Here is a 12,951-nt window from a genome sequence, read left to right as displayed (position 1 = left end):
GCCGTCAATCTCCATTCGTGGAATTGTTACGAGACCGGCGAGCGGCGAGAGCAAGCGCCGCCTTCTCGCCTTAACGACTCGTCTTTATCCCACTCGGTATAAATGGCACCGGATATTATTTTCGTCGCGGAACTCCTCGAAGTCGCGCGATTAATCTTGTAACTTAATGCGGGTACGATGTAACTTAAGGCCGGAGCAAGTTCCCGAGCTCCGTCGCGATCGTGTGATTTCGCGACTTCCGCTTCTTCTCTCGATTAACTACCGGATATATATCACCTTTTCGCGCCGTGACATGAGTAGAGCTAATCTGCGAAGATATAAATTATGATACATTTTATATTTTGTTTACTAAATTTTCAATCTGGACAAAATAATTAATTTAAATCTCTGACACAAAACATAGGTTTTAATTTACCAAATCAAAAATTCTGCATATAATGTAACTTGAAATAATAATTATAAATTATGTGTGCGCGTGCGAGTATATAGATTTATAGATTATAATAAATTCATAAATAATCTATGATGTAAAAAACGTTAAAGTATTGCATTTTCTATTAAGAAAAGCATGACAAGTCATTCTTTGTAATTTATGTTAATATTATGCTTCGCTTTTTGTTAAGAAGCCACTGCTCGATTATTTACTTCTACTATAGCTTCTACTATAAATTACTATTTTGCTAGTTTGATCATCCTATTTTTCTATATGCGAGTTATGGATATGAATTGATATCATCACGACGGGATTTAAACAGCTTATACATTTATAAAATTTTTATCAATCATAAATCTTATTTTTATGTCAGATTAATTTTTTCTGGCACACAATATTTTGTCATCTGTTGTCCTCTTTTATTTCGTGCGCATCGACCACATTCACCATCACACGTATACACAGTAGTTGTATGTCGCGTATAACGTTCCGAGAGGATTCTGTTTTACAGAACATGGAATGAATTCTACTGTTCTTTCTCTCTCTCTTCTCTCTCTGTCTCTGTCTCTCTCAATCGAAAGATGTCTATATATATATATATATCTCTTTGTCTAAATTTCCTCGTTTCTCTTTCTCGCACCGGTTGTTACTGACGCGGGGCGGTTGGACCGTGGCCAAAATGCCGCCGGTAAAATTAATCGTTCCCTGACACGAATTCCTCTCTAAGTGGGAATACCAATTTGTAGGTGCGAAACAGAGAGCGCCCCTGGGAAAGAGAGGGGAGAGACGAGGGGATTGCCTCGAGTTGTACGCGCTCGGGGTAAAAGCCGGAAGGTAGAGAGAAGGAGGGGGAGGAGAAGGCGGCGATCGGATAGAGCAGGTCTCTAAACATGTCGTTATATCGAAGCTAACACACACCCGGTTTACGCTTGTTCTTGGGTTCTCCCAAGAGAACGCCGGCATACGACTCGCGGCGCTGGTTATTGGCTGTCGACCAAGTGCCCCCGAAGACTTATCCCCCTATCGAGCATTGTTTATGAAAGCAATGCGACTACAAAGCGGCGTGCATAAGTCTTTCCAGCTGGCCGGCCGCGATGCCAAATTAGCGATGCCAAATTAATTGGAATCGTCGAATTCTCAAACGGGTGTCGAGCTGTCATATCATGGCTCATAAACTCTCTTGTAGATGCTTCTATTTCTAATTTCATTGTGTACACATTTTAGTGCACAATTCTGAACCTTTTTATTTGAAGAATTTTGTATCTACTAAGTAGAAAATCATAAGAAAACAATAATAAAATAATATAATAATAATAAAATATATATTGAATAAAAAAAACTTTTAATAGCAGCATACATATAATGTTTATGTACACTTTCGCGTTACCGAATACTTTCAATAATCGCGATGTACTTCAAGATATAATACAAATATTTGTAATTTTTACTTGATGAAAAAATATATATAAGAGTTAACATTTAAAATATTAAACAATGCAATTAATTATGTATAGGAAAATTGTATGATGGCAAGTTGTATCGTAAGACGGGATTATATCGTACTGACGTAAACGCGGTTATGTCTTGGCTTTTTTCTAAAACAATAATTATACCGCTGGAATGCGTCTCGTGCTAGCGGCATATCTATCAAGTTGAGAATATGCCGACAAGGCATATCTCGATGTTGTTTTACAGAGAAAATGGAACGGGTTGTGCTTGACTCATTACATTGCATAGTTGCTACATCTCTGTGACATTTGTTGTCACATTATACGATAATCATTTCTAAAATTTTTATCGAGTCGAAATGAAAAATAGCAGACAATGATGAATATATTTTTTTCCAAGATAAATAAAACACAGCTTCCAGATTCCGATATCTTATATGCGCAAGAATTTAATTCAATAAATTAGTTCAAATTAATTTAAATTAAATAATGAATGATGGAATATTCTCGGAAAAGACTATTTCGACGAAATAATCTTGGTTAAGTGCAATCGTTATACATTTTACATCGACGTGAAAGGAATCATTTATGTGTTACAGATCGGAAGCACGTCGTTCAGCCGAAGCGCGGTCCCATCGGGAGATCGAAGGAGAGAACCGCACGCTAGGCTGACGCCGATCGGGAATATCCCCGACATGGTTTAACTCGTGACAAGCGGAAGACAGCAGGTGAAAAGAAGAGTCTCAAGAATGCACGGATGATCACCGAGATTCCTTATAAAGTTGAAAGTAATCACGAATGGTGTCGAGTGCTGTGTTCGTGATCGCGTCGAGGGGGAGGGGTAGTAGTGGCTGTGATCGTAGTGTCGTGTCTCGAGAATCAGTGTGTTGTCGGTGAAGAGTGGTGAGAGAGGTATATCAGGTTGCTCGATCTTGGCTTCGCGAGTAAGAATTAACGCGAGTAAGAATTAAGAGCAAGTGCGGTGAAAAGAGCTCAAGGTGGATAAGGTGTACGCACGATAAGAGAAGGAAGGGGGAGAGAAAAGAGAGATTCAGCCGGATATATCGCGAATTACGTCGAGCTAGAGTAGCCGCGAGAGAGTGAGTGATGTGTTCGATGGACGAGGCGCGTCTCGCGGGCGGTGGTCGGGGTAATGATAACGCGTGTAATCGCACACGCTACCATTGCTACTTGGGATCCAAAGTGAGAAAAGGTGGGCAGTCGGTGACCAGGCTGGCGGGCGCCGGGGAAACGTTTCCAAGGGCATGGCGACCACGCCACTAGGCGGTCGCCTCCCTAACGTAAACCGCAAAGGACCATCTCCGTGCGTCGGTGGTGGTGGTGCTAGTAGTAGTAGCAGTAGTAATAGTAGCGGTGGCGGTAACGGTAACGGTAACCCCAGTAACGGTAGCAACAACGGCAGCAACAACAACGGCTTAGGAAACAGCAACGCCGGTGGTCAATCGAAGAGACAGGAGAGAGCGCTGATCGGTAGGGAACACCGCGATCATCGTCACCATCATCATCACCATCATCATCACCATCATCACCACCATCATCATCATCAGGGTCGAGACAAGTCATCGTCGTCGTCGTCGTCGTCGTCATCATTGTCGTCGTCATTGTCGTCGTCATCGTCGGGCCAGCAGCGTGAGCCTAATAAAGCAAGCACAGTGGCTGCTAACGCCGGTGAGCTGGATCCGGCCGCGACGAATGCGACCAATAACTTTGAGTACGACGACAACGAATGGGACATCGGCATAGGTGACCTGATAATCGATCTTGATGCGGACATTGAGAAGACGAGGGACGAGAAATTGAGCTCGGGGACAGGCATGGCTTCTACGCCTGCCTCGGCAGCATCGGCACCGAATAACGCGAATCATCATCAATTACAAAACTCAACGAGTCTCAACTCCTCCAATTCCTCGTCCGTCCCGTCGTCTGGCACGAACGCCAGCAGCCAATCTTCGTCGTCCACTTCGTCATCGTCATCGTCGTTGTCGTCGTCCTCCTCATCATCGTCTTCATCGTCGTCGTCAACGTCCTCTTCGTGCGGCGTGAACTCGTCGACGCGATCCAACAGTCCCGGTAGCGGCAACAGCGGCGCGAACGGTGCCGGCAACACGAACGGCACCGGTAACGCGAACGGCACCGCGTCTTCCGTGGTTACCGGCCCCGGTAACAAGCAAGCGTCGGGCGTGAACGTGAGCGGCGTCAACGCCGTCCACGGTAACGCCGGAAATCCCGGCAAGATGGCCGTTGAACATTCGGCCACCGTCGACAAGGGCCTCAAGATGAAGATCAAACGCACCAAGCCCGGTACCAAGACGAGCGAGGCCAAGCACGAGATCGTCAAATCGAACGAGATCAACGGCACTGCCTCGTCACAGGATTCGAACAACGGCACCGCCGCGTCTTCGACATCCTCATCCTCGACCGCCGCCGGCTCGGCCTCCGCGTCGGCCGCGGTCGCACAGAACTCGCAGAAATCGGAATGCGGCGCGGCCGGCGGCGGCGGCGGCGGTCAGTCGTCCTCGTCGAACAAGTCGAAACCGAGTCACTCGCCGGCATCGGCCGGCGGCACCGGCGGCGCCGCGCCCTCGTCTACCGCCGGTTCCAAACGCGGCTCCAGCGGTCATCGGCGTGACAAGGCGCGTGACAAGCATGAGAAGCCGCAGAGCAATCATACGCCTCAGCAGATTAAGCCGGAGATGAACGGCACCGCGCGACCGACGCCGCAGGGCCAGAACTCGGCCGGCGGCGCGACGCAATCTCAGGGCCCGACTCCGGCCGCCACGGCACCGCAACAGACCCAGGGACCACCGCCCAGCTCGAGGACAGGTTTCTCCGTATCGCAAGGCCCCGGGCCGCCCGCGACCAGCGCGGCGGCACCCTGTCCGCCGCCGAGTCCGGCGAGCGCCACGGCGACCGGCGCGGCGGCCAAGCCGGAGCAGACCAAAATCGCCGCGGTGCCGGGCCCGCCGCTTACAACGTCCGCCGAGGAGGCTATGGACACTGCCGCTAGTCCTCCACCCGCGAAAAAGATGAAGACGGAACCAAAGGTAAGTGGCTTACCTTTGAAACTGCTACTTTATCTCGTCGCAATGTCGGCGAAATTTGGAATAATTTCTTTTTTTCGATATCAAATCTCTCTCACAACTTTTTAAATTTTATTATTCGATATTTTAATCATAAAGTTTCTCAAAATTTGATTAAGGCAAAATATATTTTGAATTGAATGGCGAATAATATCCATTCTTATTCGTTTTTATCTATAAAGTTTAGTTTACGAGAAACTCTATTTTTTCTCAGTTGGTTCGTGGCCAAAAAGCTAATACCTATATTTATTTTTAATTCCAAATTTCACAAGAAGTAAGAACGTATTCATTTTCTGCTAATTTTGAAATATTCTGTATAATATGTTAACGACACTATTACTCATTACTTTGCATTCTTCATCAATGTGTGACAGAATGTTATCTGTCACTGCGATTTTAAAAGACGGAAAGATGAGAGATATATTATAATATTAGATTGGTCTTTTTTTTTGTGAGACGATGAGCTGAATTATATTCGTGGAATTTTTTTACCGCGCTATAGATCGCCGCGTAAGAACGGGAAACATGTTAACAAGAAAAACAGGAGAACTTCCTTTCTCTCTTTCGAATCATTCCGGCCGGAAGATGTAATATGTAATGCTGGTTTCCGGCAGCTCGTTAGTCGCTACGAGTTCGAGTCAGACCCTCCTCCGATCTGTATCTTCGCTTCGTCGGCGGCGACGCGTAACGCTCGTACGCACCTAATTCATTCGCGGCGAGATGAGAGTCGGCATCGAATCAATTACATAAGTCCATATGCATAGAACGTGAACGGACCGCAACGAAGCGATATTACGCATGATACGCGCACGTGCACGCCTCAATGCTGCGTTCCATCTCGCTGCGTGCAGTAGAAAAAATTTCACCTAAAAACTATAGGAGGTTGTAGCAAGGGAAAAAAAAGTAATTTAGGTTCTTAAAAAAAGAGTTGCAATAAAAATTTAATATATTAATAAGAATGCTAGATCGCCAATTAATAAGAATTACTAGATAATTAATAAGAATATATTAAATAACCAATAGCGTAAATTTATTCAAGAGCTTAATATAATTTCAAATGTGAATAGTATATATCTTTTATGGCTTTATTGCTTCGTTTAAAGTACGATGTATAAAAGATTCTAAAATAGAAAAGATTACACTTTTATCTTTTATTAGCAAAAAATATCTAGGACGCAATAATAATCCAAGTTGAATTATTTAAAAGAGTTAACTTAAACTCTTTCCTTTTTATAAATTGAAAAATTAAACAGAATCTTGGAATATTGAAAAGATGACGAAGAGAAAGAGAGACGTGATAAAATTTTTATTTCTGTCCAAATAGGAAATTCTAAAGAATCGATATTATCTTGACATGTTTCACATATTTGCTTCTCTTTTATTCTATATCGGGGGACGACACTATCGTCGTGACACTTGAATAAATAAATCCGCTTCTCGTATGGTGGGACGGGGAGCGTTATTGTAAAATACGAGGGCTTTGGTTTTCCGTCGCAAACTCCGCACGCGGGCGTGCATATGTATATCTGAAAATAAACGCGGAGCGAAAAATATCGTTTGAGAGATACGACGAAGCGCCATAAATAAATCCCGTCTCATGCACGCGCGTACGCGCGCGCGTTTCGTTCCCTTGATCCGTAGCGCCATCGAAAATTGTGCATTATTTCCCCTCGAGAAGATCCATAACGTTATCGTATTTTACGATTGGCCGAACATGACGAACGGGGTGAGTTTTCTTGTCGAATGCACGGGGAATTTTTTTTTTTTTTTTTTTCCATCGCTCGAACTTGGCCGCTGTGTACGCTTATCGCGTGAATGTTTGCGTTGTAAACATTACAAACAATCAAATAATAAAATCTTCTATTTCTCCTAAATTCAGATAATCCTATTATCTAGAATTTTATTCGTAATTCTAATTACTGAGCGCAAAGAAAATATTAAAATTGAAATATATAAATATGTCCGCAAAAATTGTGTGATTGCGTATTTTGCGAGGAATACGTTGGGAATATATGTCGCGTTTTGTGTTTGGCGTGTGCACAGGATACCGGCATATTATTGTTGCGAGTCGTGAAATCCGTACTTTTTCCAACGATCCTCGGTATATCTCTCGCCTTGGCACACATCGGGCTCTCGTCGTCGTCGTTCGTCGCGCTCGTACGTGCTGGTTCGCAACCTTGTTCGCAAGCCATGTAACACCGGACACGTATTCGCGCGTCAATCAACTCGCGTACGTGTCGTGGATGCGCCCGCGGCTCGGCTCGGCTCGACTCGGCTCGACAACAAAATTGGGAAGCGAGCACCCGCGGTGGAAAACCGACGTGTACACACTCGAGTGTATACGGCACGTTAACTGTTAAACGTCCCGGTTAAAAACGTAAATGGTATTTTTGTGCGCTCCAAAGAGATCCCCGTTGCGCGTAATGTCGTGGAAAAAGAATTTACTGCATCGCAGCAAAATTGCGTATCCGCGAACAAGTCATAATTTTTAAAATCTTAATTGCACATAATGAAATACCATTCTCTTTATTAGAGGTGCGAGGAACGGGAGAGATTCTGCTAAATTATGTTATCAAGCCGCATAGGGGACACTTTTTCTAATCACTTTTATAACTGTGCTCGTTTTATATTCCAGTGAATGCTAATAAGTTTTTTTAATACTTCTTTTTTTAGTTACGTTGCTATTAATGCACGTGTACGGATTATGCACTTTGTGCAAGCTATAATTTCTCGACATGAAAGCCGAGATGCAAATTTTACAAATCGGTTTTACATAAATTGTGATACATACTACAATATTTATTGCTATATAATAGGTACGTTATTTTAATGTCTGAGTTTTGCACGTTAAAAGTATAAAGTTCAACGAAAGTAGAGATGGCACAAACTATTTTCGCTCTTTGTGCGATTATAGCGGGTATATATTTTCACTCGGTGTCTCTTGCCAATCACGGTTCGTGGCAGTCGCTTTGTCAAAGTTGTTTGGAAAGTATACCGACACGTCGATACATGGTTGGTTGACGCGTATCATCTATTTATTCACCGTTCGATTCGACGAGTGACATCGATACGAGTGCTCTCCATTGTAATAGTGACGTCATTATTTTTGCACGCTACGATTTGCCACGATATTATTAATGATCACCGCGCGATCGTCCGAGGGAGGTAATATTTAACGAACGTACATTCATGTGCAAACAAGCGATATGTAATCTCTGTTCTCGCAACCTATTGTTTTCCAATCTCGCAATTTTCATAGAAATTTTCACATGTCACTTCGAATGCAATTTTATAATCAATCCTCAAATTTTCTCAATATTTAGTTATCTAAATCTTTATTGTCTTCACTCTTAATATTTATCAGCACAAGTAACAATTAATTCTCAATGTTTAATTTACAATTTTTTATGTTACAACTTTCTTAAAAGTTAATGTAATATATTGTCCCTCAACTCAATGGATTTGACAAATATCGTAATGGAAGTAAATTCAGAAATTAAGGACACGCTTTCGTTTAATCTCGCATCGATAAATTTTAATAACCCGCGGACATGCGGTTAATCGAGCCGCGATAAAACGAGCGGATTAACGGACAAGAAGCCGTTTGATAAATATTTTGGATCGCGCCCCCGCCGACTCGGGATTGACGCTCATCGATGTCGGAATGGGTTGTTGCGGGGGTTGGGCGAAAGCCGAGGGACGGTGGTCCGAGCAAAGTGGCATAGTCGACTACTCTATGCACCGAGGGGAATAATCCGTTATATCCCTAGTATAGAGTAGGGGTTCTCAAACACATGGTTTCTCAAAGCTTAAGCGTTCTATACGTTGTAACGAGGTTTACGAACTCTCGTCGGGAACTTTGGACGATGCCAAGCACTGCTCTTTATCCAATATATTTTGACGTATGATTTATTATAATTAAATCAATTTATTAATAAGAGAGTTTTGTTTTATACATGTTCTTTTAGAAAGTTTAGTATATATTGAATATATTGCTTGATATGTATCGATATGTATTGATAATATTGCGATTATAGCAATCCAAAGCTTTTACAAGCAAAATAATACGAATATAATCACTTGTATGAATATTTCTTTTGTTATATCAAGATTTATTGATTTATTTCCGGGCGGGGAGCCAGTTCATCATGTGAAATCATTCTAGTCTATGTAAACTCTTATTTAAATTGAAAATTAAATTGCTTATATTGCGAGAGCGCACTTAATTAAAAGTTCCGTTTCATGCTCGTTCGCGATATGACATCGAATAAAAAATGGCATTTCCGTTCGTTCTAGTTACTTGACGTTCCTTTTACATGGCATGGAGTCAATACACCGGTGAAGGACCGAGTGATTAATCACAAGTTTCAATTGTCGTAAACTTTCGGGTCAATCGAGTTATCGGTTTTTCCCGCGACGCGTCATGTTGTCCTCCTCTATATTACAAATGTTCGTGCCGCATTATTCATCGTTTCGCTCCCTGTTTATACCTACTTACAAATATCGGAGGGAGGAGAATTTTCCAATTAAACCATCCAACTCTCATACAGACGTAAACTGCCCTCCCCCTCCCCCCTCTCACCATTCTTCGTCGCCCATAAAAGCAGCAGCGAAATTACATTTTCACCGGAACACATTTTTGTCCCGAAATTTACTCCGCGATACACACCCATTTCCCGCACGATGTCACCCATCCGCGTTCAACCCTTCTCTTCTTCCGCGTCGTCCCCACCCTCGTGAGAGCGTCGCGACGTCGATGCAGGCTGCACAGTGCCATCTTCGTGTCCGTGCTTTCGCCTTTCCTCTTTTTCCATCGCGCGAATTTTCCCCCGAGTTACCCCGGCCGGCTGTTTGTTCTCTCTCTCTCTCTCTCTCTCTCTCGTTCTCTTCCTCTTTCCATCTCGATCTCTCTCGCGTAACTTTCTCGGGGTTGGCCCACCAGGTTGATTCGTCGGCGAACGGTCGGGCAAGGTTTCGTCTGTGACAGTCGACGAGCCCCTAGAAGCGCACCGGCAGAATCTATATCGGTGTTGGTGCAACAGAGCCGGCTCTGCGTTTTCCGCCGCCCCGGCAAACGAATCGCATTGCATCGAGAATTCCGTTTACGTTAGCCGTTTACTAAACTTTAAATAAAATTCATTTTCTATTTCTTTCGACATTAATTAGAAAGTGCAGTTTTATTCCGCATCTTGTTGCTTTGTTATTTTTGGATAAAAGTATGTAAAACAAAGTAGTATTTGGAATTTTGAGAGAAACGAGAAAAGAACCTAAAAAGTTCAGTATATCAAATATATGTAGATTTTTGAAAAGCTTTCTTAGCTTTACCATAAAGTGCGAAGTAGAGAACGTAAACTTTTGCTTGAATATCTTCGTTCTTCGTTTATTTTTCTTTTCCCTTTGTAAAGACTGCAAAAATAGATTTGAATCTGATGAAATATTTCTTTAATTTAAAGTTATATCTCTCGTTAACAAATAATGTTAATATATATATTTTTTTTTTTAATCGCTTATTCTTAAAACAACATTTGTTTATGAGCAATTTACTTGTTCTTTGTTTTCTTCAAGGCATTATATTATATTTAGGAAAGATATAAAGAGGGAAGAAAGAGAATGTAGTATTTTTTCAAGTACAAATACTTAAGTACACTCTTAAGTTTTTTCTATGATTACATTTCTGCGTGTAAAACGAAACAAGCACACGCTAATATTTGGAAGAGAGAAATTAAGTATAGAATTTATAATTAAAAAGTACAAATTTATTTTTAGTACAGAAGTATATATATATAAAATTATCTCTAAAACGAAATGAGCAAGATCGAAAAAACATTATCTATTAAAAGATATTCGCTTTCGAAGTTTTTATGGATTATTGAAAGAATGTTTTATGACAGAAGAGATGTTATTCTCAAAACTGTACAAAACCGATGAATATTTTGTTTCTCGTTTTTTAAAGAAATATTACGTCCCTAATTTTTCGGATGACATCTTTTGTAGTTTTTCGATTGTTCTTCATTTATCCGGAAATGTCCGGAGGTTTTAAATTCCTCTGCTTCTAGACGCGGCCCTGGTCGGTAGCGTTGCTACTACCGGCGGTTCGAGCGAAATTGGGCTGGTCGAGAGAGAGGGAGAAAGAGCGAGAAAGAGACGGTGATAGGGCTGGTGGCTGCTCCTACGACTGTGTGTCGACGGGGAAATGTTGCAGGAGCAGCAACGGGGCGCAAACGGCCGGGGCACGGAGGGAGATAGAGGATGGCGACGAAGGAGGGGGAGGGCGGGGGTGAAATCAATACTTTGCGGTCTCCGCCCCCGGGAGTACACGGATGAATACACGGACAAACACGAGCGCCGACGAGGGTGGCTCGTCGGATTTCGCCCGTGGTGGTGCGGCCGCTCCGTTTTCGCCCTTTTCCCTCGCTCTCCGCACGCGCATCTTCACCATGTCTCTCCCTTTCCCCCCTCTCCCCCGTCTTCCCTTTCGCCATTCTGCGTGTCCCCCGCCGACAATCCCCTTTCGCCACCGCATGTCGCCGCTGCTTCCTGCCTCGTTATAGTTGACTGTCTTAGCAGTCGAGGACGTCGACATGCGAGATGCTGTCGAAAGTGGGATTGGCGGCCGGCCAATCGCGATCATCGGAGAACTCCGTTTGCGGTCGTTTGGGAATAAATAACGGGGATGAATTGCGAAATCGCTCTACACTCCCCCTTTTTCCGTTGCGCAAAAATGATTCTTCAAAAGTGATCCCCCGGCGCAGCGGATTTTTCTGTTTTTTTTTTTTTTTTTTTTTTTTTTTTTCCCCTATACACAGCGACAAAAACGAAGTAATACAATGCAATGAAATAACAGAATCGTTAACGGGGTACAATTGAGTTGAGGCTTGAAAAAAAATGTCAATTTCGAGTTTTATACACTTTTTAAATCATTGTTTGTAATAAAAGATTCAACGATGATGGACGATTTTCCTATTTGAAGCTTTTTTACCACGGCATTTTCAAATATTTTCCAAGATGAAAAACTGATATTTTAAAAAGCCATTTTTTTGCATGTTATTTTTATGCTATGTTTCAAATAATGAGTTTAATGTTTGCTACAATCGAAACGTTATTCTTCTGTTACATTTTCTTTTATATTTTATTTTGAACAGCATGTGTATGGAAACATTATTTAAATTATATTTTCAGAGCTTACTTGCTCTCTTGAAACAATTTCTTTGAATTTCTCATTTTTATACTTTTGATAATAAAGTAAAGCGCTTGTTATATTATTACATTGAAATTTTTGCTCGCTAACTCGCATGCGTTCCCTCGAGAGATTTCGCGAACATCCGTGAAATTCGAGAACCATGAACAGTACTTTAAAACACGGCTTTTCTTGCAGCGGACACGCATTATCTCCACTTAGTGAATAATATTCCTTTTTCTAGCGCTACCACCATCCGCCGCGGAGATGGTTTTAAAATTTACTTCGCGCACACCTCCCGGAAGGAAGTCTGTCAGACGCTCTGTTTTAGAATTACGACGCGAATTTTAAAGCACTAGGCGGCAAGAGAATGAAAGAGATAGAGAGAGAAATGCGCTTTCATCCGTGCGAACGACATCCTGAAAAGATCTTTCATAGTCGCGACGCGGCGAGCGCGTTAGCCCTTTTTCTCGGTTGCCGCTTTCGCTCTTTTCACGCGACGTCACTCGCGCGATAACGCAAGCGAAAAACCACTGCTCTTTGAATCGACATCCTTCTGTCAAAGCTTTTAGTTACCCATATCAACATAGTAGACGTTGAAATCGATGTATTTTACTTACTAATACACATAAATATTACATGTGTAGACATATATATCGATATTTGTTTTATTCTACACTCAAAAAAATGTCTTGCTGATATAGGTAGATTTCTAGGTGTCACAACAAAAATTTATCGCTATTTTTTGTATCTGTTAGAATATTGTCTGTTACATATAGAATTTATAGCAGC

At 42.4% G+C, this 12,951-nt stretch overlaps 1 protein-coding gene across 5 annotated transcripts in view; it reads left to right on the top strand.

The window, feature by feature from the left end:
• The window catches only part of LOC115243698 (zinc finger protein 608-like), a 169,542-nt gene that overhangs the window by 86,851 nt on the left and 69,740 nt on the right, over positions 1-12,951 (top strand). For all 5 annotated transcript variants that reach the window (XM_029820875.1, XM_029820871.1, XM_029820876.1 and 2 more), the window contains one exon: positions 2,481-4,946. In XM_029820875.1, coding sequence (XP_029676735.1) covers positions 3,147-4,946 — 1,800 coding nt within the window. In that variant the 5' untranslated portion in view covers positions 2,481-3,146. The remainder of the gene's footprint in view (positions 1-2,480; positions 4,947-12,951) is intronic.

This window comes from Formica exsecta, unplaced genomic scaffold (assembly GCF_003651465.1).
Source record: "Formica exsecta isolate Colony F162 unplaced genomic scaffold, ASM365146v1 scaffold72, whole genome shotgun sequence".
Taxonomy (NCBI): Eukaryota; Metazoa; Arthropoda; class Insecta; order Hymenoptera; family Formicidae; genus Formica; species Formica exsecta.
The sequence above is the reverse complement of the archived record's forward strand: the minus strand, read 5'-3'. Positions and strand labels throughout refer to the sequence as shown.